The sequence below is a fragment of the Leuresthes tenuis genome, unplaced genomic scaffold (assembly GCF_036924035.1).
Source record: "Leuresthes tenuis unplaced genomic scaffold, fLeuTen1.0.hap1 SCAF_5, whole genome shotgun sequence".
Taxonomy (NCBI): domain Eukaryota; kingdom Metazoa; phylum Chordata; class Actinopteri; order Atheriniformes; family Atherinopsidae; genus Leuresthes; species Leuresthes tenuis.
Window position 1 is genome coordinate 37,059,000 of NW_027325359.1, and position 21,623 is coordinate 37,080,622.

The window sequence follows — 21,623 nt, forward strand, 5'->3', positions numbered from 1 at the left end:
CACACTGTTGGGCAGAACCGGGACAGTTCTCTCACACTGTTGGGCAGAACCGGGACAGTTCTCTCACACTGTTGGGCAGAACCTGGGCAGTTCTCTCACACTGTTGGGCAGAACCGGGGCAGTTCTCTCACACTGTTAGGCAGAACCTGTTGGTCAGAACCGGGACAGTTCTTTCACACTGTTGGTCAGAACCGGGACAGTTCTCTCACACTGTTGGTCAGAACCGGGACAGTTCTCTCACACTGTTGGTCAGAACCGGGACAGTTCTCTCACACTGTTGGGCAGAACCGGGACAGTTCTCTCACACTGTTGGGCAGAACCGGGACAGTTCTCTCACACTGTTGGGCAGAACCTGGGCAGTTCTCTCACACTGTTGGGCAGAACCTGGGCAGTTCTTTCACACTGTTAGGCAGAACCTGTTGGTCAGAACCGGGGCAGTTCTTTCACACTGTTAGGCAGAACCTGTTGGTCAGAACCGGGACAGTTCTCTCACACTGTTGGACAGAACCGGGACAGTTCTTTCACACTGTTGGTCAGAACCGGGACAGTTCTCTCACACCGTTGGGCAGAACCGGGACAGTTCTCTCACACTGTTGGTCAGAACCGGGGCAGTTCTCTCACACTGTTGGGCAGAACCGGGACAGTTCTCTCACACTGTTGGACAGAACCGGGACAGTTCTCTCACACCGTTGGGCAGAACCGGGACAGTTCTCTCACACAGTTGGGCAGAACCGGGACAGTTCTCTCACACTGTTGGACAGAACCGGGACAGTTCTCTCACACTGTTGGGCAGAACCGGGACAGTTCTCTCACACTGTTGGGCAGAACCGGGAAAGTTCTCTCACACTGTTGGGCAGAACCGGGACAGTTCTCTCACACTGTTGGGCAGAACCGGGACAGTTCTCTCACACTGTTGGGCAGAACCGGGACAGTTCTCTCACACTGTTGGGCAGAACCGGGACAGTTCTCTCACACTGTTGGACAGAACCGGGACAGTTCTCTCACACTGTTGGGCAGAACCGGGACAGTTCTCTCACACTGTTGGGCAGAACCGGGACAGTTCTCTCACACTGTTGGGCAGAACCGGGACAGTTCTCTCACACTGTTGGGCAGAACCGGGACAGTTCTCTCACACTGTTGGGCAGAACCGGGGCAGTTCTCTCACACTGTTAGGCAGAACCTGTTGGTCAGAACCGGGACAGTTCTCTCACACTGTTGGACAGAACCGGGACAGTTCTTTCACACTGTTGGTCAGAACCGGGACAGTTCTTTCACACTGTTGGGCAGAACCGGGACAGTTCTCTCACACTGTTGGGCAGAACCGGGACAGTTCTCTCACACTGTTGGGCAGAACCGGGACAGTTCTCTCACACTGTTGGGCAGAACCTGGGCAGTTCTCTCACACTGTTGGGCAGAACCTGGGCAGTTCTTTCACACTGTTAGGCAGAACCTGTTGGTCAGAACCGGGGCAGTTCTTTCACACTGTTAGGCAGAACCTGTTGGTCAGAACCGGGACAGTTCTCTCACACTGTTGGACAGAACCGGGACAGTTCTTTCACACTGTTGGTCAGAACCGGGACAGTTCTCTCACACCGTTGGGCAGAACCGGGACAGTTCTCTCACACTGTTGGTCAGAACCGGGGCAGTTCTCTCACACTGTTGGGCAGAACCGGGACAGTTCTCTCACACTGTTGGACAGAACCGGGACAGTTCTCTCACACCGTTGGGCAGAACCGGGACAGTTCTCTCACACAGTTGGGCAGAACCGGGACAGTTCTCTCACACTGTTGGACAGAACCGGGACAGTTCTCTCACACTGTTGGGCAGAACCGGGACAGTTCTCTCACACTGTTGGGCAGAACCGGGAAAGTTCTCTCACACTGTTGGGCAGAACCGGGACAGTTCTCTCACACTGTTGGGCAGAACCGGGACAGTTCTCTCACACTGTTGGGCAGAACCGGGACAGTTCTCTCACACTGTTGGGCAGAACCGGGACAGTTCTCTCACACTGTTGGACAGAACCGGGACAGTTCTCTCACACTGTTGGGCAGAACCGGGACAGTTCTCTCACACTGTTGGGCAGAACCGGGACAGTTCTCTCACACTGTTGGGCAGAACCGGGACAGTTCTCTCACACTGTTGGGCAGAACCGGGACAGTTCTCTCACACTGTTGGGCAGAACCGGGGCAGTTCTCTCACACTGTTAGGCAGAACCTGTTGGTCAGAACCGGGACAGTTCTCTCACACTGTTGGACAGAACCGGGACAGTTCTTTCACACTGTTGGTCAGAACCGGGACAGTTCTTTCACACTGTTGGGCAGAACCGGGACAGTTCTCTCACACTGTTGGGCAGAACCGGGACAGTTCTCTCACACTGTTGGGCAGAACCGGGACAGTTCTCTCACACTGTTGGGCAGAACCGGGACAGTTCTCTCACACTGTTGGGCAGAACCTGGGCAGTTCTCTCACACTGTTGGGCAGAACCGGGGCAGTTCTCTCACACTGTTAGTCAGAACCTGTTGGTCAGAACCGGGACAGTTCTTTCACACTGTTGGTCAGAACCGGGACAGTTCTCTCACACTGTTGGTCAGAACCGGGACAGTTCTCTCACACTGTTGGTCAGAACCGGGACAGTTCTCTCACACTGTTGGGCAGAACCGGGACAGTTCTCTCACACTGTTGGGCAGAACCGGGACAGTTCTCTCACACTGTTGGGCAGAACCGGGACAGTTCTCTCACACTGTTGGGCAGAACCTGGGCAGTTCTCTCACACTGTTGGGCAGAACCTGGGCAGTTCTTTCACACTGTTAGGCAGAACCTGTTGGTCAGAACCGGGGCAGTTCTTTCACACTGTTAGGCAGAACCTGTTGGTCAGAACCGGGACAGTTCTCTCACACTGTTGGACAGAACCGGGACAGTTCTTTCACACTGTTGGTCAGAACCGGGACAGTTCTCTCACACCGTTGGGCAGAACCGGGACAGTTCTCTCACACTGTTGGTCAGAACCGGGGCAGTTCTCTCACACTGTTAGGCAGAACCGGGACAGTTCTCTCACACTGTTGGGCAGAACCGGGACAGTTCTCTCACACTGTTGGGCAGAACCGGGACAGTTCTCTCACACTGTTGGGCAGAACCGGGACAGTTCTCTCACACTGTTGGGCAGAACCGGGACAGTTCTCTCACACTGTTGGGCAGAACCGGGACAGTTCTCTCACACTGTTGGTCAGAACCGGGACAGTTCTCTCACACTGTTGGTCAGAACCGGGACAGTTCTCTCACACTGTTGGTCAGAACCGGGACAGTTCTCTCACACTGTTGGGCAGAACCGGGACAGTTCTCTCACACTGTTGGGCAGAACCCGGGACAGTTCTCTCACACTGTTGGGCAGAACCGGGACAGTTCTCTCACACTGTTGGGCAGAACCGGGACAGTTCTCTCACACTGTTGGGCAGAACCGGGACAGTTCTCTCACACTGTTGGGCAGAACCGGGACAGTTCTCTCACACTGTTGGGCAGAACCGGGACAGTTCTCTCACACTGTTGGGCAGAACCGGGACAGTTCTCTCACACTGTTGGGCAGAACCGGGACAGTTCTCTCACACTGTTGGGCAGAACCGGGACAGTTCTCTCACACTGTTAGGCAGAACCTGTTGGTCAGAACCGGGACAGTTCTCTCACACTGTTGGGCAGAACCGGGACAGTTCTCTCACACCGTTGGGCAGAACCGGGGCAGTTCTCTCACACCGTTGGGCAGAACCGGGACAGTTCTCTCACACTGTTGGACAGAACCGGGACAGTTCTCTCACACTGTTGGGCAGAACCGGGACAGTTCTCTCACACTGTTGGACAGAACCGGGACAGTTCTCTCACACTGTTGGACAGAACCGGGGAAGTTCTCTCACACTGTTGGGCAGAACCGGGACAGTTCTCTCACACTGTTGGGCAGAACCGGGGCAGTTCTCTCACACTGTTGGTCAGAACCGGGACAGTTCTCTCACACTGTTGGGCAGAACCGGGACAGTTCTCTCACACTGTTGGGCAGAACCGGGACAGTTCTCTCACACTGTTGGGCAGAACCGGGACAGTTCTCTCACACTGTTGGGCAGAACCGGGACAGTTCTCTCACACTGTTGGGCAGAACCGGGACAGTTCTCTCACACTGTTGGGCAGAACCGGGACAGTTCTCTCACACTGTTAGGCAGAACCTGTTGGTCAGAACCGGGACAGTTCTCTCACACTGTTGGGCAGAACCGGGACAGTTCTCTCACACCGTTGGGCAGAACCGGGGCAGTTCTCTCACACCGTTGGGCAGAACCGGGACAGTTCTCTCACACTGTTGGACAGAACCGGGACAGTTCTCTCACACTGTTGGGCAGAACCGGGACAGTTCTCTCACACTGTTGGACAGAACCGGGACAGTTCTCTCACACTGTTGGACAGAACCGGGGAAGTTCTCTCACACTGTTGGGCAGAACCGGGACAGTTCTCTCACACTGTTGGGCAGAACCGGGGCAGTTCTCTCACACTGTTGGGCAGAACCGGGACAGTTCTCTCACACTGTTGGGCAGAACCGGGACAGTTCTCTCACACTGTTGGGCAGAACCGGGACAGTTCTCTCACACTGTTGGGCAGAACCAGGGACAGTTCTCTCACACTGTTGGTCAGAACCGGGACAGTTCTCTCACACTGTTGGGCAGAACCGGGACAGTTCTCTCACACTGTTGGGCAGAACCGGGACAGTTCTCTCACACTGTTGGGCAGAACCGGGACAGTTCTCTCACACTGTTAGGCAGAACCGGGACAGTTCTCTCACACTGTTGGGCAGAACCGGGACAGTTCTCTCACACTGTTGGACAGAACCGGGACAGTTCTCTCACACTGTTGGTCAGAACCGGGACAGTTCTCTCACACTGTTGGACAGAACCGGGACAGTTCTCTCACACTGTTGGACAGAACCGGGACAGTTCTCTCACACTGTTGGACAGAACCGGGACAGTTCTCTCACACTGTTGGGCAGAACCGGGACAGTTCTCTCACACCGTTGGTCAGAACCGGGACAGTTCTCTCACACTGTTAGGCAGAACCGGGACAGTTCTCTCACACTGTTGGTCAGAACCGGGACAGTTCTTTCACACTGTTAGGCAGAACCGGGACAGTTCTCTCACACTGTTGGTCAGAACCGGGACAGTTCTTTCACACTGTTAGGCAGAACCGGGACAGTTCTCTCACACTGTTGGTCAGCACCGGGGCAGTTCTCTCACACTGTTGGTCAGAACCGGGGCAGTTCTCTCACACTGTTGGGCAGAACCGGGACAGTTCTCTCACACTGTTGGGCAGAACCGGGACAGTTCTCTCACACTGTTGGGCAGAACCGGGACAGTTCTCTCACACTGTTGGGCAGAACCGGGACAGTTCTCTCACACTGTTGGGCAGAACCGGGACAGTTCTCTCACACTGTTGGTCAGAACCGGGACAGTTCTCTCACACTGTTGGTCAGAACCGGGACAGTTCTCTCACACTGTTGGTCAGAACCGGGACAGTTCTCTCACACTGTTGGGCAGAACCCGGGACAGTTCTCTCACACTGTTGGGCAGAACCGGGACAGTTCTCTCACACTGTTGGGCAGAACCGGGACAGTTCTCTCACACTGTTGGGCAGAACCGGGACAGTTCTCTCACACTGTTGGGCAGAACCGGGACAGTTCTCTCACACTGTTGGGCAGAACCGGGACAGTTCTCTCACACTGTTGGGCAGAACCGGGACAGTTCTCTCACACTGTTGGGCAGAACCGGGACAGTTCTCTCACACTGTTGGGCAGAACCGGGACAGTTCTCTCACACTGTTGGGCAGAACCGGGACAGTTCTCTCACACTGTTGGGCAGAACCGGGACAGTTCTCTCACACTGTTGGGCAGAACCGGGACAGTTCTCTCACACTGTTAGGCAGAACCTGTTGGTCAGAACCGGGACAGTTCTCTCACACTGTTGGGCAGAACCGGGACAGTTCTCTCACACCGTTGGGCAGAACCGGGGAAGTTCTCTCACACCGTTGGGCAGAACCGGGACAGTTCTCTCACACCGTTGGACAGAACCGGGACAGTTCTCTCACACTGTTGGGCAGAACCGGGACAGTTCTCTCACACTGTTGGACAGAACCGGGACAGTTCTCTCACACTGTTGGACAGAACCGGGGAAGTTCTCTCACACTGTTGGGCAGAACCGGGACAGTTCTCTCACACTGTTGGGCAGAACCGGGGCAGTTCTCTCACACTGTTGGTCAGAACCGGGACAGTTCTCTCACACTGTTGGGCAGAACCGGGACAGTTCTCTCACACTGTTGGGCAGAACCGGGACAGTTCTCTCACACTGTTGGGCAGAACCGGGACAGTTCTCTCACACTGTTGGGCAGAACCGGGACAGTTCTCTCACACTGTTGGGCAGAACCGGGACAGTTCTCTCACACTGTTAGGCAGAACCTGTTGGTCAGAACCGGGACAGTTCTCTCACACTGTTAGGCAGAACCTGTTGGTCAGAACCGGGACAGTTCTCTCACACTGTTGGGCAGAACCGGGACAGTTCTCTCACACCGTTGGGCAGAACCGGGGCAGTTCTCTCACACTGTTGGGCAGAACCGGGACAGTTCTCTCACACTGTTGGACAGAACCGGGACAGTTCTCTCACACTGTTGGACAGAACCGGGACAGTTCTCTCACACTGTTGGGCAGAACCGGGACAGTTCTCTCACACTGTTGGTCAGAACCGGGACAGTTCTCTCACACTGTTGGTCAGAACCGGGACAGTTCTTTCACACTGTTAGGCAGAACCGGGACAGTTCTCTCACACTGTTGGTCAGCACCGGGGCAGTTCTCTCACACTGTTGGTCAGAACCGGGGCAGTTCTCTCACACTGTTGGGCAGAACCGGGACAGTTCTCTCACACTGTTGGTCAGAACCGGGACAGTTCTCTCACACTGTTGGACAGAACCGGGGCAGTTCTCTCACACTGTTGGTCAGAACCGGGGCAGTTCTCTCACACTGTTGGTCCTATCCTCTGCCCACAGGTGGTCTTTGGACACGAGGGAGTCTTCATCCATCCCAGCGCTGATGAAGGAGGCATCGAGCAGGATCTACTGGTGTCAGGGTCGCTTCGGATTCTCGACAAGGTAAAAGCTGCATGTCATGTGACTGCTGATGTCATAGCTGTCATGTGACTGCTGATGTCATAGCTGTCATGTGACTGCTGATGTCATAGCTGTCATGTGACTGCTGATGTCATAGCTGTCATGTGATTGCTGATGTCATAGCTGTCATGTGATTGCTGATGTCATAGCTGTCATGTGACTGCTGATGTCATAGTTCTTTAGCAGAAGTTTAATGTTTTTAATTGGATGAGTTCAGAGGATCGTCAATAATCTGATTGATAACTCATCCATCTGTTTTCTTCCTAATGGCTCTTCAGATGTTTTCTGTCACTTGATCGATTCTGATCTGTTAATCAATAAATGGAAACAACAAACCTCCGCCTCAGTCTGCTCAGAGTTCAGTTCTTACTGAAGCCTTTACAAACCATGTCATTGATTAACTGAGTCAGCTGAGTGATCAATGGCTTCTGCTGTGATTGATCGATTGATTGAGTCAGCTGACTGATCAATGGCTTCTGCTGTGATTGATCGATTGATTGAGTCAGCTGACTGATCAGTGGTTTCTGCTCTGATTGATCGATTAACTGAGTCAGCTGACTGATCAGTGGTTTCTGCTGTGATTGATCGATTGATTGAGTCAGCTGACTGATCAGTGGTTTCTGCTGTGATTGATCGATTGATTGAGTCAGCTGACTGATCAGTGGTTTCTGCTGTGATTGATCGATTGATTGAGTCAGCTGACTGATCAGTGGTTTCTGCTGTGATTGATCGATTGATTGAGTCAGCTGACTGATCAGTGGTTTCTGCTGTGATTGATCGATTGATTGAGTCAGCTGACTGATCAGTGGTTTCTGCTGTGATTGATCGATTGATTGAGTCAGCTGACTGATCAGTGGCTTCTGCTGTGATTGATCGATTAACTGAGTCAGCTGACTGATCAGTGGTTTCTGCTGTGATTGATCGATTGATTGAGTCAGCTGACTGATCAGTGGTTTCTGCTGTGATTGATCGATTGATTGAGTCAGCTGACTGATCAGTGGCTTCTGCTGTGATTGATCGATTGATTGAGTCAGCTGACTGATCAGTGGTTTCTGCTGTGATTGATCGATTGATTGAGTCAGCTGACTGATCAATGGCTTCTGCTGTGATTGATCGATTGATTGAGTCAGCTGACTGATCAGTGGTTTCTGCTCTGATTGATCGATTAACTGAGTCAGCTGACTGATCAGTGGTTTCTGCTGTGATTGATCGATTGATTGAGTCAGCTGACTGATCAGTGGTTTCTGCTGTGATTGATCGATTGATTGAGTCAGCTGACTGATCAGTGGCTTCTGCTGTGATTGATCGATTAACTGAGTCAGCTGACTGATCAGTGGTTTCTGCTGTGATTGATCGATTGATTGAGTCAGCTGACTGATCAGTGGTTTCTGCTGTGATTGATCGATTGATTGAGTCAGCTGACTGATCAGTGGTTTCTGCTGTGATTGATCGATTAACTGAGTCAGCTGACCGATCAGTGGTTTCTGCTGTGATTGATCCATTGATTGAGTCAGCTGACTGATCAGTGGCTTCTGCTGTGATTGATCGATTAACTGAGTCAGCTGACTGATCAGTGGTTTCTGCTGTGATTGATCGATTGATTGAGTCAGCTGACTGATCAGTGGTTTCTGCTGTGATTGATCGATTGATTGAGTCAGCTGACTGATCAGTGGTTTCTGCTGTGATTGATCGATTGATTGAGTCAGCTGACTGATCAGTGGTTTCTGCTGTGATTGATCCATTGATTGAGTCAGCTGACTGATCAGTGGTTTCTGCTGTGATTGATCGATTGATTGAGTCAGCTGACTGATCAATGGCTTCTGCTGTGATTGATCGATTGATTGAGTCAGCTGACTGATCAGTGGTTTCTGCTGTGATTGATCGATTGATTGAGTCAGCTGACTGATCAATGGCTTCTGCTGTGATTGATCGATTGATTGAGTCAGCTGACTGATCAATGGTTTCTGCTGTGATTGATCGATTGATTGAGTCAGCTGACTGATCAGTGGTTTCTGCTGTGATTGATCGATTGATTGAGTCAGCTGACTGATCAGTGGTTTCTGCTGTGATTGATCGATTGATTGAGTCAGCTGACTGATCAATGGCTTCTGCTGTGATTGATCGATTGATTGAGTCAGCTGACTGATCAGTGGTTTCTGCTGTGATTGATCGATTGATTGAGTCAGCTGACTGATCAGTGGTTTCTGCTGTGATTGATCGATTGATTGAGTCAGCTGACTGATCAGTGGCTTCTGCTGTGATTGATCGATTAACTGAGTCAGCTGACTGATCAGTGGTTTCTGCTGCGATTGATCGATTGATTGAGTTAGCTGACTGATCAGTGGTTTCTGCTCTGATTGATCGATTGATTGAGTCAGCTGACTGATCAGTGGTTTCTGCTCTGATTGATCGATTGATTGTGACCGGGAGTTTCTGCTGTGATTGATCGATTGATTGTGACCGGGAGTTTCTGCTGTGATTGATCGATTGATTGTGACCGGGAGTTTCTGCTGTGATTGATTGATTGATTGTGACCGGGAGTTTCTGCTGTGATTGATTGATTGATTGTGACCGGGAGTTTCTGCTGTGATTGATCGATTGATTGAGTCAGCTGAGTGACCACGTTCATGTGCACAATAATATTCAGATATCATGTAAACGGCATCTCTGATCACCAGAATGAGGTCGATCACAGTTATTGATAATGGAACTGATCTGAGTTTCCTGATCTAATGCTAACATGCTTCCGCCTCCTCTGGATCGCCGGAGTTTCAGGCTTCCAGCTTCTGTTTGAAGAAGCCAGTTTCTTTGCAGAGGTATGGCTGGCTGATCCAGTTACACCGGTGCCGGCGGAGCAAAGCCAATCAGAAACCCGGGGGCATGTTTTAAAGGAACGTGGATGTAACGAAGGCCTTGTTGGGTGTCATCAGCAACATGTTTCTCCCTGTGCTGCAGGACACTGAGATGGTGGTGGAGTTCAGGCCTCTGGAGGACAGCGTGGACCCGTCCAACATGCTGTGTGCTGGAAAGGTTGGTGTCACTTTGTTCTGCGGCTTCAGTCGGTCTGTGACCAGCACAAATATACGTCACATGACTGATCACATGACTGCTCCAATGCTGTCTGTGGGCAGGACTCCAGCTCGGTGGTGGAGTGGGCCCAGTGTCTGGGGGAGAAGACCTCGTCCCAGCAGCTGCTGGAGACCCAGCAGAGCTACGAGACAGAGTGGGACATGGTGAACGCCGTGTCCTTCAGGAAGAAGCCCTGCGCCAACGGAGAGGGTGAGTCTGCCTCAGCACTTCCTGTCAGCTGCTCCTGTGGAACTGAAAGTGTGGACAGACCCGTTTCACTTTCAGCGGTTTGATTCTGAGCTCCACACTGCCACCATTTTAACACATTTCTACACCATTTTGTCTTCCCATAATCTGCCTGGCTAAAAAAGTTACACTCTGTTTATTTCAGGGTATCCGCTGGGTATTAAAAAGCCTTAAAACGTTTCAATTTAAAGCCTTAAAATGTCTAGAATTATCTTAAAATGTCTTAAATACGATTTTGAAAGGTCTTAAAAATGTATCAACGTTACTTTTATTTAAAACAAACGCAGAAACTTCAGTCTTGCTTTTAATTATTTAGATTTTTGAGGACCTGTAACATAACAACAAAACAGAACTAAAGTACCTGTGCACCCCGGTCACAGCTTAGCACAACTAGTTAGTGAAGTCTGTTGGTGCACAACATTTTTTTTTTTTTATTATTTTTGCTCCGTTGCGGTGTTTTGATGAAGCGGGTTGTCACCTACAGAACCGTTACCAACACACATAACTCAGATCTTGGGTAAACTTGGGTTTGTTCCCATCAAAGTTCCCATTAAACTTGGGTTTTTTCCCATCAAAGTTCCCGTTAAACTTTGGTTTGTTCCCATCAAAGTTCCCATTAAACTTTGGTTTGTTCCCTTCAAAGTTCCCATTAAACTTGGGTTTTTTCCCATCAAAGTTCCCGTTAAACTTTGGTTTGTTCCCTTCAAAGTTCCCGTTAAACTTTGGTTTGTTCCCATCAAAGTTCCCATTAAACTTTGGTTTGTTCCCTTCAAAGTTCTTGTTAAACTTGGGTTTGTTCCCATCAAAGTTCCCGTTAAACTTTGGTTTGTTCCCTTCAAAGTTCTCATTAAACTTGGGTTTGTTCCCTTCAAAGTTCTCATTAAACTTGGGTTTGTTCCCTTCAAAGTTCCCGTTAAACTTGGGTTTGTTCCCATCAAAGTTCCTGTTAAACTTGGGTTTGTTCCTATCAAAGTTCCCGTTAAACTTTGGTTTGTTCCCGTTAAACTTGGGTTTGTTCCCTTCAAAGTTCTTGTTAAACTTGGGTTTGTTCCCTTCAAAGTTCTTGTTAAACTTGGGTTTGTTCCCTTCAAAGTTCCTGTTAAACTTGGGTTTGTTCCCTTCAAAGTTCCCGTTAAACTTTGGTTTGTTCCCTTCAAAGTTCCTGTTAAACTTTGGTTTGTTCCCTTCAAAGTTCCCATTAAACTTGGGTTTGTTCCCATCAAAGTTCCCATTAAACTTTGGTTTGTTCCCTTCAAAGTTCCCGTTAAACTTGGGTTTGTTCCCATCAAAGTTCCTGTTAAACTTGGGTTTGTTCCCGTTAAACTTGGGTTTGTTCCCTTCAAAGTTCTTGTTAAACTTGGGTTTGTTCCCTTCAAAGTTCTCATTAAACTTGGGTTTGTTCCCATCAAAGTTCCCGTTAAACTTTGGTTTGTTCCCATCAAAGTTCCCATTAAACTTTGGTTTGTTCCCGTTAAACTTTGGTTTGTTCCCTTCAAAGTTCTTGTTAAACTTGGGTTTGTTCCCATCAAAGTTCCCGTTAAACTTTGGTTTGTTCCCTTCAAAGTTCTCATTAAACTTGGGTTTGTTCCCTTCAAAGTTCCTGTTAAACTTGGGTTTGTTCCTATCAAAGTTCCCGTTAAACTTTGGTTTGTTCCCGTTAAACTTGGGTTTGTTCCCTTCAAAGTTCTTGTTAAACTTGGGTTTGTTCCCTTCAAAGTTCCTGTTAAACTTGGGTTTGTTCCCATCAAAGTTCCTGTTAAACTTGGGTTTGTTCCCTTCAAAGTTCTCATTAAACTTGGGTTTGTTCCCTTCAAAGTTCCTGTTAAACTTGGGTTTGTTCCCTTCAAAGTTCCCGTTAAACTTTGGTTTGTTCCCGTTAAACTTGGGTTTGTTCCCTTCAAAGTTCTTGTTAAACTTGGGTTTGTTCCCTTCAAAGTTCCTGTTAAACTTGGGTTTGTTCCCTTCAAAGTTCCTGTTAAACTTTGGTTTGTTCCCATCAAAGTTCCCATTAAACTTGGGTTTGTTCCCATCAAAGTTCCCATTAAACTTTGGTTTGTTCCCTTCAAAGTTCCCATTAAACTTGGGTTTTTTCCCATCAAAGTTCCCGTTAAACTTTGGTTTGTTCCCATCAAAGTTCCCATTAAACTTTGGTTTGTTCCCGTTAAACTTTGGTTTGTTCCCTTCAAAGTTCCCGTTAAACTTTGGTTTGTTCCCTTCAAAGTTCCCATTAAACTTGGGTTTGTTCCCATCAAAGTTCCCATTAAACTTTGGTTTGTTCCCTTCAAAGTTCCCATTAAACTTGGGTTTTTTCCCATCAAAGTTCCCGTTAAACTTTGGTTTGTTCCCATCAAAGTTCCCATTAAACTTTGGTTTGTTCCCGTTAAACTTTGGTTTGTTCCCTTCAAAGTTCTTGTTAAACTTTGGTTTGTTCCCTTCAAAGTTCCCGTTAAACTTGGGTTTGTTCCCTTCAAAGTTCCCGTTAAACTTGGGTTTGTTCCCATCAAAGTTCCTGTTAAACTTGGGTTTGTTCCTATCAAAGTTCCCGTTAAACTTTGGTTTGTTCCCGTTAAACTTGGGTTTGTTCCCTTCAAAGTTCTTGTTAAACTTGGGTTTGTTCCCTTCAAAGTTCTCATTAAACTTGGGTTTGTTCCCATCAAAGTTCCCGTTAAACTTTGGTTTGTTCCCATCAAAGTTCCCATTAAACTTTGGTTTGTTCCCGTTAAACTTTGGTTTGTTCCCTTCAAAGTTCTTGTTAAACTTGGGTTTGTTCCCATCAAAGTTCCCGTTAAACTTTGGTTTGTTCCCTTCAAAGTTCTCATTAAACTTGGGTTTGTTCCCTTCAAAGTTCCTGTTAAACTTGGGTTTGTTCCTATCAAAGTTCCCGTTAAACTTTGGTTTGTTCCCGTTAAACTTGGGTTTGTTCCCTTCAAAGTTCTTGTTAAACTTGGGTTTGTTCCCGTTAAACTTGGGTTTGTTCCCTTCAAAGTTCCCGTTAAACTTGGGTTTGTTCCTATCAAAGTTCCCGTTAAACTTTGGTTTGTTCCCGTTAAACTTGGGTTTGTTCCCTTCAAAGTTCTTGTTAAACTTGGGTTTGTTCCCTTCAAAGTTCTCATTAAACTTGGGTTTGTTCCCATCAAAGTTCCCGTTAAACTTTGGTTTGTTCCCATCAAAGTTCCCATTAAACTTTGGTTTGTTCCCGTTAAACTTTGGTTTGTTCCCTTCAAAGTTCTTGTTAAACTTTGGTTTGTTCCCTTCAAAGTTCTTGTTAAACTTGGGTTTGTTCCCATCAAAGTTCCCGTTAAACTTTGGTTTGTTCCCTTCAAAGTTCTCATTAAACTTGGGTTTGTTCCCTTCAAAGTTCCTGTTAAACTTGGGTTTGTTCCTATCAAAGTTCCCGTTAAACTTGGGTTTGTTCCCTTCAAAGTTCCTGTTAAACTTGGGTTTGTTCCTATCAAAGTTCCCGTTAAACTTTGGTTTGTTCCCGTTAAACTTGGGTTTGTTCCCTTCAAAGTTCTCATTAAACTTGGGTTTGTTCCCTTCAAAGTTCTTGTTAAACTTGGGTTTGTTCCCATCAAAGTTCCTGTTAAACTTGGGTTTGTTCCCTTCAAAGTTCTCATTAAACTTGGGTTTGTTCCCGTTAAACTTGGGTTTGTTCCCTTCAAAGTTCCTGTTAAACTTGGGTTTGTTCCCATCAAAGTTCCCGTTAAACTTGGGTTTGTTCCCTTCAAAGTTCTCATTAAACTTGGGTTTGTTCCCTTCAAAGTTCCTGTTAAACTTGGGTTTGTTCCTATCAAAGTTCCCGTTAAACTTTGGTTTGTTCCCGTTAAACTTGGGTTTGTTCCCTTCAAAGTTCTTGTTAAACTTGGGTTTGTTCCCATCAAAGTTCCTGTTCAACTTGGGTTTGTTCCTATCAAAGTTCCCGTTAAACTTTGGTTTGTTCCCGTTAAACTTGGGTTTGTTCCCTTCAAAGTTCCTGTTAAACTTGGGTTTGTTCCCTTCAAAGTTCCTGTTAAACTTGGGTTTGTTCCCTTCAAAGTTCCTGTTAAACTTGGGTTTGTTCCTATCAAAGTTCCCGTTAAACTTTGGTTTGTTCCCGTTAAACTTGGGTTTGTTCCCTTCAAAGTTCTTGTTAAACTTGGGTTTGTTCCCTTCAAAGTTCCTGTTAAACTTGGGTTTGTTCCTATCAAAGTTCCCGTTAAACTTTGGTTTGTTCCCTTCAAAGTTCCTGTTAAACTTTGGTTTGTTCCCTTCAAAGTTCCCATTAAACTTGGGTTTGTTCCCATCAAAGTTCCCGTTAAACTTTGGTTTGTTCCCTTCAAAGTTCCCATTAAACTTGGGTTTGTTCCCTTCAAAGTTCCCATTAAACTTTGGTTTGTTCCCTTCAAAGTTCCCATTAAACTTGGGTTTGTTCCCTTCAAAGTTCCTGTTAAACTTGGGTTTGTTCCTATCAAAGTTCCCGTTAAACTTTGGTTTGTTCCCTTCAAAGTTCCTGTTAAACTTTGGTTTGTTCCCTTCAAAGTTCCCATTAAACTTGGGTTTGTTCCCATCAAAGTTCCCATTAAACTTTGGTTTGTTCCCTTCAAAGTTCCCGTTAAACTTTGGTTTGTTCCCTTCAAAGTTCCCATTAAACTTGGGTTTGTTCCCTTCAAAGTTCCCATTAAACTTGGGTTTGTTCCCATCAAAGTTCCCGTTAAACTTTGGTTTGTTCCCTTCAAAGTTCCCATTAAACTTGGGTTTGTTCCCTTCAAAGTTCCCATTAAACTTTGGTTTGTTCCCTTCAAAGTTCCCATTAAACTTGGGTTTGTTCCCTTCAAAGTTCCCATTAAACTTGGGTTTGTTCCCTTCAAAGTTCCCATTAAACTTGGGTTTGTTCCCTTCAAAGTTCCTGTTAAACTTGGGTTTGTTCCTATCAAAGTTCCCGTTAAACTTTGGTTTGTTCCCTTCAAAGTTCCTGTTAAACTTTGGTTTGTTCCCTTCAAAGTTCCCATTAAACTTGGGTTTGTTCCCATCAAAGTTCCCGTTAAACTTTGGTTTGTTCCCTTCAAAGTTCCCATTAAACTTGGGTTTGTTCCCTTCAAAGTTCCCATTAAACTTTGGTTTGTTCCCTTCAAAGTTCCCATTAAACTTGGGTTTGTTCCCTTCAAAGTTCCTGTTAAACTTGGGTTTGTTCCTATCAAAGTTCCCGTTAAACTTTGGTTTGTTCCCTTCAAAGTTCCTGTTAAACTTTGGTTTGTTCCCTTCAAAGTTCCCATTAAACTTGGGTTTGTTCCCATCAAAGTTCCCATTAAACTTTGGTTTGTTCCCTTCAAAGTTCCCGTTAAACTTTGGTTTGTTCCCTTCAAAGTTCCCATTAAACTTTGGTTTGTTCCCTTCAAAGTTCCCATTAAACTTGGGTTTGTTCCCATCAAAGTTCCCGTTAAACTTTGGTTTGTTCCCTTCAAAGTTCCCATTAAACTTGGGTTTGTTCCCTTCAAAGTTCCCATTAAACTTTGGTTTGTTCCCTTCAAAGTTCCCATTAAACTTGGGTTTGTTCCCTTCAAAGTTCCCATTAAACTTGGGTTTGTTCCCTTCAAAGTTCCCATTAAACTTGGGTTTGTTCCCTTCAAAGTTCCCATTAAACTTGGGTTTGTTCCCTTCAAAGTTCTCGTAGCACAAAGTTCCCATTAAACTTGGGTTTGTTCCCTACAAAGTTCCTGTTTCCTGACTCCGGTGTGTTGTGTCTCAGGCTCTCTGAATCATAGCCATGAGAAGAACCGGTGGGCGTTCTCAGTCAGCATCAGTGACCTCAGGTCCATCGTGGTGAAGGACGAAGGTTGGACCTTCCTCATCCTCCAGCTAAAGGACTCCACCCGCCTTCCAGCCTTGCACTTCCACCAGGGCGGGAGCAGAGAGTTCCTGGACAGCCTGAGGAGGTTTGCCCTGCTTACAGAGTGAGTCCAACAGCTCCAAGTCATTAGCATGTTTATGTGATGGAAAATGTCTTGTTTTTCTCTCTTAGAAACAATGAGAGCCTCATCTTGTGTTCCCCACATGATTTACATGTTTTTCTATAAGTGAAGTTTCCTGGTAGCATCGGCTGCAGCGAGTAAGAATCTTATCTGTCCCGTTTCCCACCTTTGTGTAGCACTCCACCTCTGACTTAACACCAGAGGTGAGAATAATTAAATGAATAAAAGTAGAGAAATAAATAGGAAGCTGATGGAAGCAGGCCAAACGAGTCTCTTATCTGAAACCAGACGGGAGAAACTCAACCAGATAAAAATGAGCTCTTTGCTTAAGCCTTGTACAGAAGGAAAAGGTCTTTTAAAGGTCTTCAAAGTGTTTTTCTGTAAGTGGACTCCTCCTTTTGCTCTTCGTGTGACTCAGACTGATTTCAGTGTAACAATGAAGAAGCCTGAGAATCACACATCCTGTTCTGAGCTGCTGCAGAGACGTAATTTATATGCTAATTCGCGTTTTGAGCCGAAGATGACGGGAGATTATTCTGAGATGTTCTGCTGCTGCGGCTCAGATAGCTCTTATTAAAGTTCTTATCAGCGGCTGGTAATGAAAGCTCGGATCAGGAGCCGGATGTTTCGGCTGCAGCAGCTCCCAGTTGGACATTTGAACAGCAGTCTGTTTCCTGTTTGCAGGTCTCCAGATGATGAAACACATCTGCTGGTCAGCACCCCGAACAAAGCTCTGTCCCAGTCCTTTGAGAACCTGCTGGATGACAACAACTTTGGACTGGTTCATGTAAGAAGACACATGGTCCTGCTGCAGAATACATGCGTCTCCATGGCGACACAACCTCTCACTGGGGGAAGGAGGTTGTGTTTTTGATAGTCACAGATACTCAAAGTGGAGCTTATAAAGCTCCTGATGAGTTTGGTGTTCCCAAAGTTTGATTTAAATCCTATTTCAGGTCTAATCTCCATCACAGATGGTAAAATCTGTTCACTGATTGTTCCTGTTTGTAGAAACAACTTCCAGACTCAACATATGACTCTCCTCACAGTCAGAGCTCTGATCAGCTGGGAGGGATCAGCTGGGAGGGATCAGCTGGGAGTGATCAGCTGGGAGAGCAGTTAGGAAACTAGTTAGGAGACCAGTTAGGAGACCAGTTAGGAGACCAGTTAGGAGAGCAGTTAGGAGACCAGTTAGGAGAGCAGTTAGGAAACCAGTTAGGAGACCAGTTAGGAGAGCAGTTAGGAGAGCAGTTAGGAGAGAAGTTAGGAGAGCAGTTAGGAGAGAAGTTAGGAGAGCAGTTAGGAAACCAGTTAGGAGAGCAGTTAGGAAACCAGTTAGGAGAGCAGTTAGGAGACCAGTTAGGAGACCAGTTAGGAGACCAGTTAGGAGAGCAGTTAGGAGACCAGTTAGGAGAGCAGTTAGGAAACCAGTTAGGAGACCAGTTAGGAGAGCAGTTAGGAGAGCAGTTAGGAGACCAGTTAGGAGACCAGTTAGGAGACCAGTTAGGAGACCAGTTAGGAAACCAGTTAGGAGAGAAGTTAGGAGAGCAGTTAGGAGAGAAGTTAGGAGAGCAGTTAGGAAACCAGTTAGGAGAGCAGTTAGGAAACCAGTTAGGAGAGCAGTTAGGAGACCAGTTAGGAGACCAGTTAGGAGACCAGTTAGGAGACCAGTTAGGAGACCAGTTAGGAAACTAGTTAGGAGACCAGTTAGGAGAGAAGTTAGGAGAGCAGTTAGGAGACCAGTTAGGAAACTAGTTAGGAGACCAGTTAGGAGACCAGTTAGGAGACCAGTTAGGAGAGAAGTTAGGAGAGCAGTTAGGAGACCAGTTAGGAAACTAGTTAGGAGACCAGTTAGGAGACCAGTTAGGAGACCAGTTAGGAGAGCAGTTAGGAAACCAGTTAGGAGACCAGTTAGGAGACCAGTTAGGAGACCAGTTAGGAAACTAGTTAGGAGACCAGTTAGGAGACCAGTTAGGAGAGAAGTTAGGAGACCAGTTAGGAGACCAGTTAGGAGAGAAGTTAGGAGACCAGTTAGGAGACCAGTTAGGAAACTAGTTAGGAGACCAGTTAGGAGACCAGTTAGGAGACCAGTTAGGAGACCAGTTAGGAGACTAGTTAGGAGACCAGTTAGGAGACCAGTTAGGAGAGAAGTTAGGAGAGCAGTTAGGAGACCAGTTAGGAAACTAGTTAGGAGACCAGTTAGGAGACCAGTTAGGAGACCAGTTAGGAGAGCAGTTAGGAAACCAGTTAGGAGAGCAGTTAGGAAACCAGTTAGGAAACCAGTTAGGAGAGCAGTTAGGAGACCAGTTAGGAGACCAGTTAGGAGACCAGTTAGGAGACCAGTTAGGAGACCAGTTAGGAAACCAGTTAGGAGAGCAGTTAGGAGAGCAGTTAGGAGAGCAGTTAGGAGACCAGTTAGGAGAGCAGTTAGGAGAGCAGTTAGGAGAGCAGTTAGGAGAGCAGTTAGGAGACCAGTTAGGAGACCAGTTAGGAAACCAGTTAGGAGACCAGTTAGGAAACCAGTTAGGAAACCAGTTAGGAAACCAGTTAGGAAACCAGTTAGGAAACCAGTTAGGAGACCAGTTAGGAGAGCAGTTAGGAGAGCAGTTAGGAGACCAGTTAGGAGACCAGTTAGGAGACCAGTTAGGAAACCAGTTAGGAGACCAGTTAGGAAACCAGTTAGGAGACCAGTTAGGAGACCAGTTAGGAGACCAGTTAGGAAACCAGTTAGGAGACCAGTTAGGAGAGAAGTTAGGAGAGCAGTTAGGAGACCAGTTAGGAAACTAGTTAGGAGACCAGTTAGGAGACCAGTTAGGAGACCAGTTAGGAGACCAGTTAGGAAACTAGTTAGGAGACCAGTTAGGAGAGAAGTTAGGAGAGCAGTTAGGAGACTAGTTAGGAAACTAGTTAGGAGACCAGTTAGGAAACCAGTTAGGAGACCAGTTAGGAGACCAGTTAGGAGAGCAGTTAGGAAGCCAGTTAGGAGAGCAGTTAGGAAACCAGTTAGGAAACCAGTTAGGAGAGCAGTTAGGAGAGCAGTTAGGAGACCAGTTAGGAGACCAGTTAGGAAACCAGTTAGGAGAGCAGTTAGGAGAGCAGTTAGGAAACCAGTTAGGAGAGCAGTTAGGAGAGCAGTTAGGAGAGCAGTTAGGAGAGCAGTTAGGAAACCAGTTAGGAAACCAGTTAGGAGACCAGTTAGGAGAGCAGTTAGGAAACCAGTTAGGAGAGCAGTTAGGAGACCAGTTAGGAAACCAGTTAGGAGACCAGTTAGGAGACCAGTTAGGAGACCAGTTAGGAGACCAGTTAGGAGACCAGTTAGGAAACCAGTTAGGAAACCAGTTAGGAGAGCAGTTAGGAAACCAGTTAGGAAACCAGTTAGGAGAGCAGTTAGGAGACCAGTTAGGAAACCAGTTAGGAAACCAGTTAGGAGACCAGTTAGGAAACCAGTTAGGAAACCAGTTAGGAGACCAGTTAGGAGACCAGTTAGGAGACCAGTTAGGAGACCAGTTAGGAGACCAGTTAGGAAACCAGTTAGGAGACCAGTTAGGAGAGCAGTTAGGAGAGCAGTTAGGAGACCAGTTAGGAGACCAGTTAGGAAACCAGTTAGGAGACCAGTTAGGAGAGCAGTTAGGAAACCAGTTAGGAAACCAGTTAGGAAACCAGTTAGGAGAGCAGTTAGGAGACCAGTTAGGAAACCAGTTAGGAAACCAGTTAGGAGACCAGTTAGGAGACCAGTTAGGAGACCAGTTAGGAGACCAGTTAGGAAACCAGTTAGGAGACCAGTTAGGAAACCAGTTAGGAGACCAGTTAGGAGACCAGTTAGGAGAGCAGTTAGGAAACCAGTTAGGAAACCAGTTAGGAGACCAGTTAGGAGACCAGTTAGGAAACCAGTTAGGAGCAGTTAGGAGAGAAGTTAGGAGAGCAGTTAGGAGAGCAGTTAGGAAACTAGTTAGGAGACCAGTTAGGAGACCAGTTAGGAAACTAGTTAGGAGACCAGTTAGGAGACCAGTTAGGAGAGAAGTTAGGAGAGCAGTTAGGAGACCAGTTAGGAAACTAGTTAGGAAACTAGTTAGGAGACCAGTTAGGAAACCAGTTAGGAGACCAGTTAGGAGACCAGTTAGGAGAGCAGTTAGGAAACCAGTTAGGAGAGCAGTTAGGAAACCAGTTAGGAGACCAGTTAGGAGACCAGTTAGGAGACCAGTTAGGAGACCAGTTAGGAGAGCAGTTAGGAGAGCAGTTAGGAAACCAGTTAGGAGAGCAGTTAGGAAACCAGTTAGGAGAGCAGTTAGGAGAGCAGTTAGGAGAGCAGTTAGGAAACCAGTTAGGAGACCAGTTAGGAGACCAGTTAGGAGACCAGTTAGGAAACCAGTTAGGAAACCAGTTAGGAAACCAGTTAGGAGAGCAGTTAGGAGAGCAGTTAGGAGACCAGTTAGGAAACCAGTTAGGAAACCAGTTAGGAGAGCAGTTAGGAGAGCAGTTAGGAAACCAGTTAGGAAACCAGTTAGGAGAGCAGTTAGGAGAGCAGTTAGGAGAGCAGTTAGGAGACCAGTTAGGAAACCAGTTAGGAAACCAGTTAGGAAACCAGTTAGGAAACCAGTTAGGAGACCAGTTAGGAGACCAGTTAGGAAACCAGTTAGGAGACCAGTTAGGAGACCAGTTAGGAGACCAGTTAGGAGAGCAGTTAGGAAACCAGTTAGGAGAGCAGTTACGAAACCAGTTAGGAAACCAGTTAGGAGACCAGTTAGGAAACCAGTTAGGAAACCAGTTAGGAGACCAGTTAGGAGACCAGTTAGGAGACCAGTTAGGAAACCAGTTAGGAGAGCAGTTAGGAGAGCAGTTAGGAGACCAGTTAGGAGACCAGTTAGGAAACCAGTTAGGAGACCAGTTAGGAGAGCAGTTAGGAAACCAGTTAGGAAACCAGTTAGGAAACCAGTTAGGAGAGCAGTTAGGAGACCATTTAGGAAACCAGTTAGGAAACCAGTTAGGAGACCAGTTAGGAGACCAGTTAGGAGACCAGTTAGGAAACCAGTTAGGAGACCAGTTAGGAAACCAGTTAGGAGACCAGTTAGGAGACCAGTTAGGAGAGCAGTTAGGAAACCAGTTAGGAAACCAGTTAGGAGACCAGTTAGGAGACCAGTTAGGAAACCAGTTAGGAAACCAGTTAGGAGCAGTTAGGAGAGA

General features: G+C 47.1%; 1 protein-coding gene across 2 annotated transcripts in view; it reads left to right on the plus strand.

The window, feature by feature from the left end:
* tbc1d15 (TBC1 domain family, member 15) overlaps nucleotides 1-21,623 on the plus strand; it is a 51,226-nt gene that overhangs the window by 2,958 nt on the left and 26,645 nt on the right. For both annotated transcript variants that reach the window (XM_072386799.1, XM_072386800.1), the window contains exons 2-6: nucleotides 7,060-7,161; nucleotides 10,135-10,209; nucleotides 10,311-10,458; nucleotides 16,220-16,424; nucleotides 17,127-17,229. In XM_072386799.1, the coding sequence (XP_072242900.1) occupies nucleotides 7,060-7,161; nucleotides 10,135-10,209; nucleotides 10,311-10,458; nucleotides 16,220-16,424; nucleotides 17,127-17,229 (633 nt within the window). The remainder of the gene's footprint in view (nucleotides 1-7,059; nucleotides 7,162-10,134; nucleotides 10,210-10,310; nucleotides 10,459-16,219; nucleotides 16,425-17,126; nucleotides 17,230-21,623) is intronic.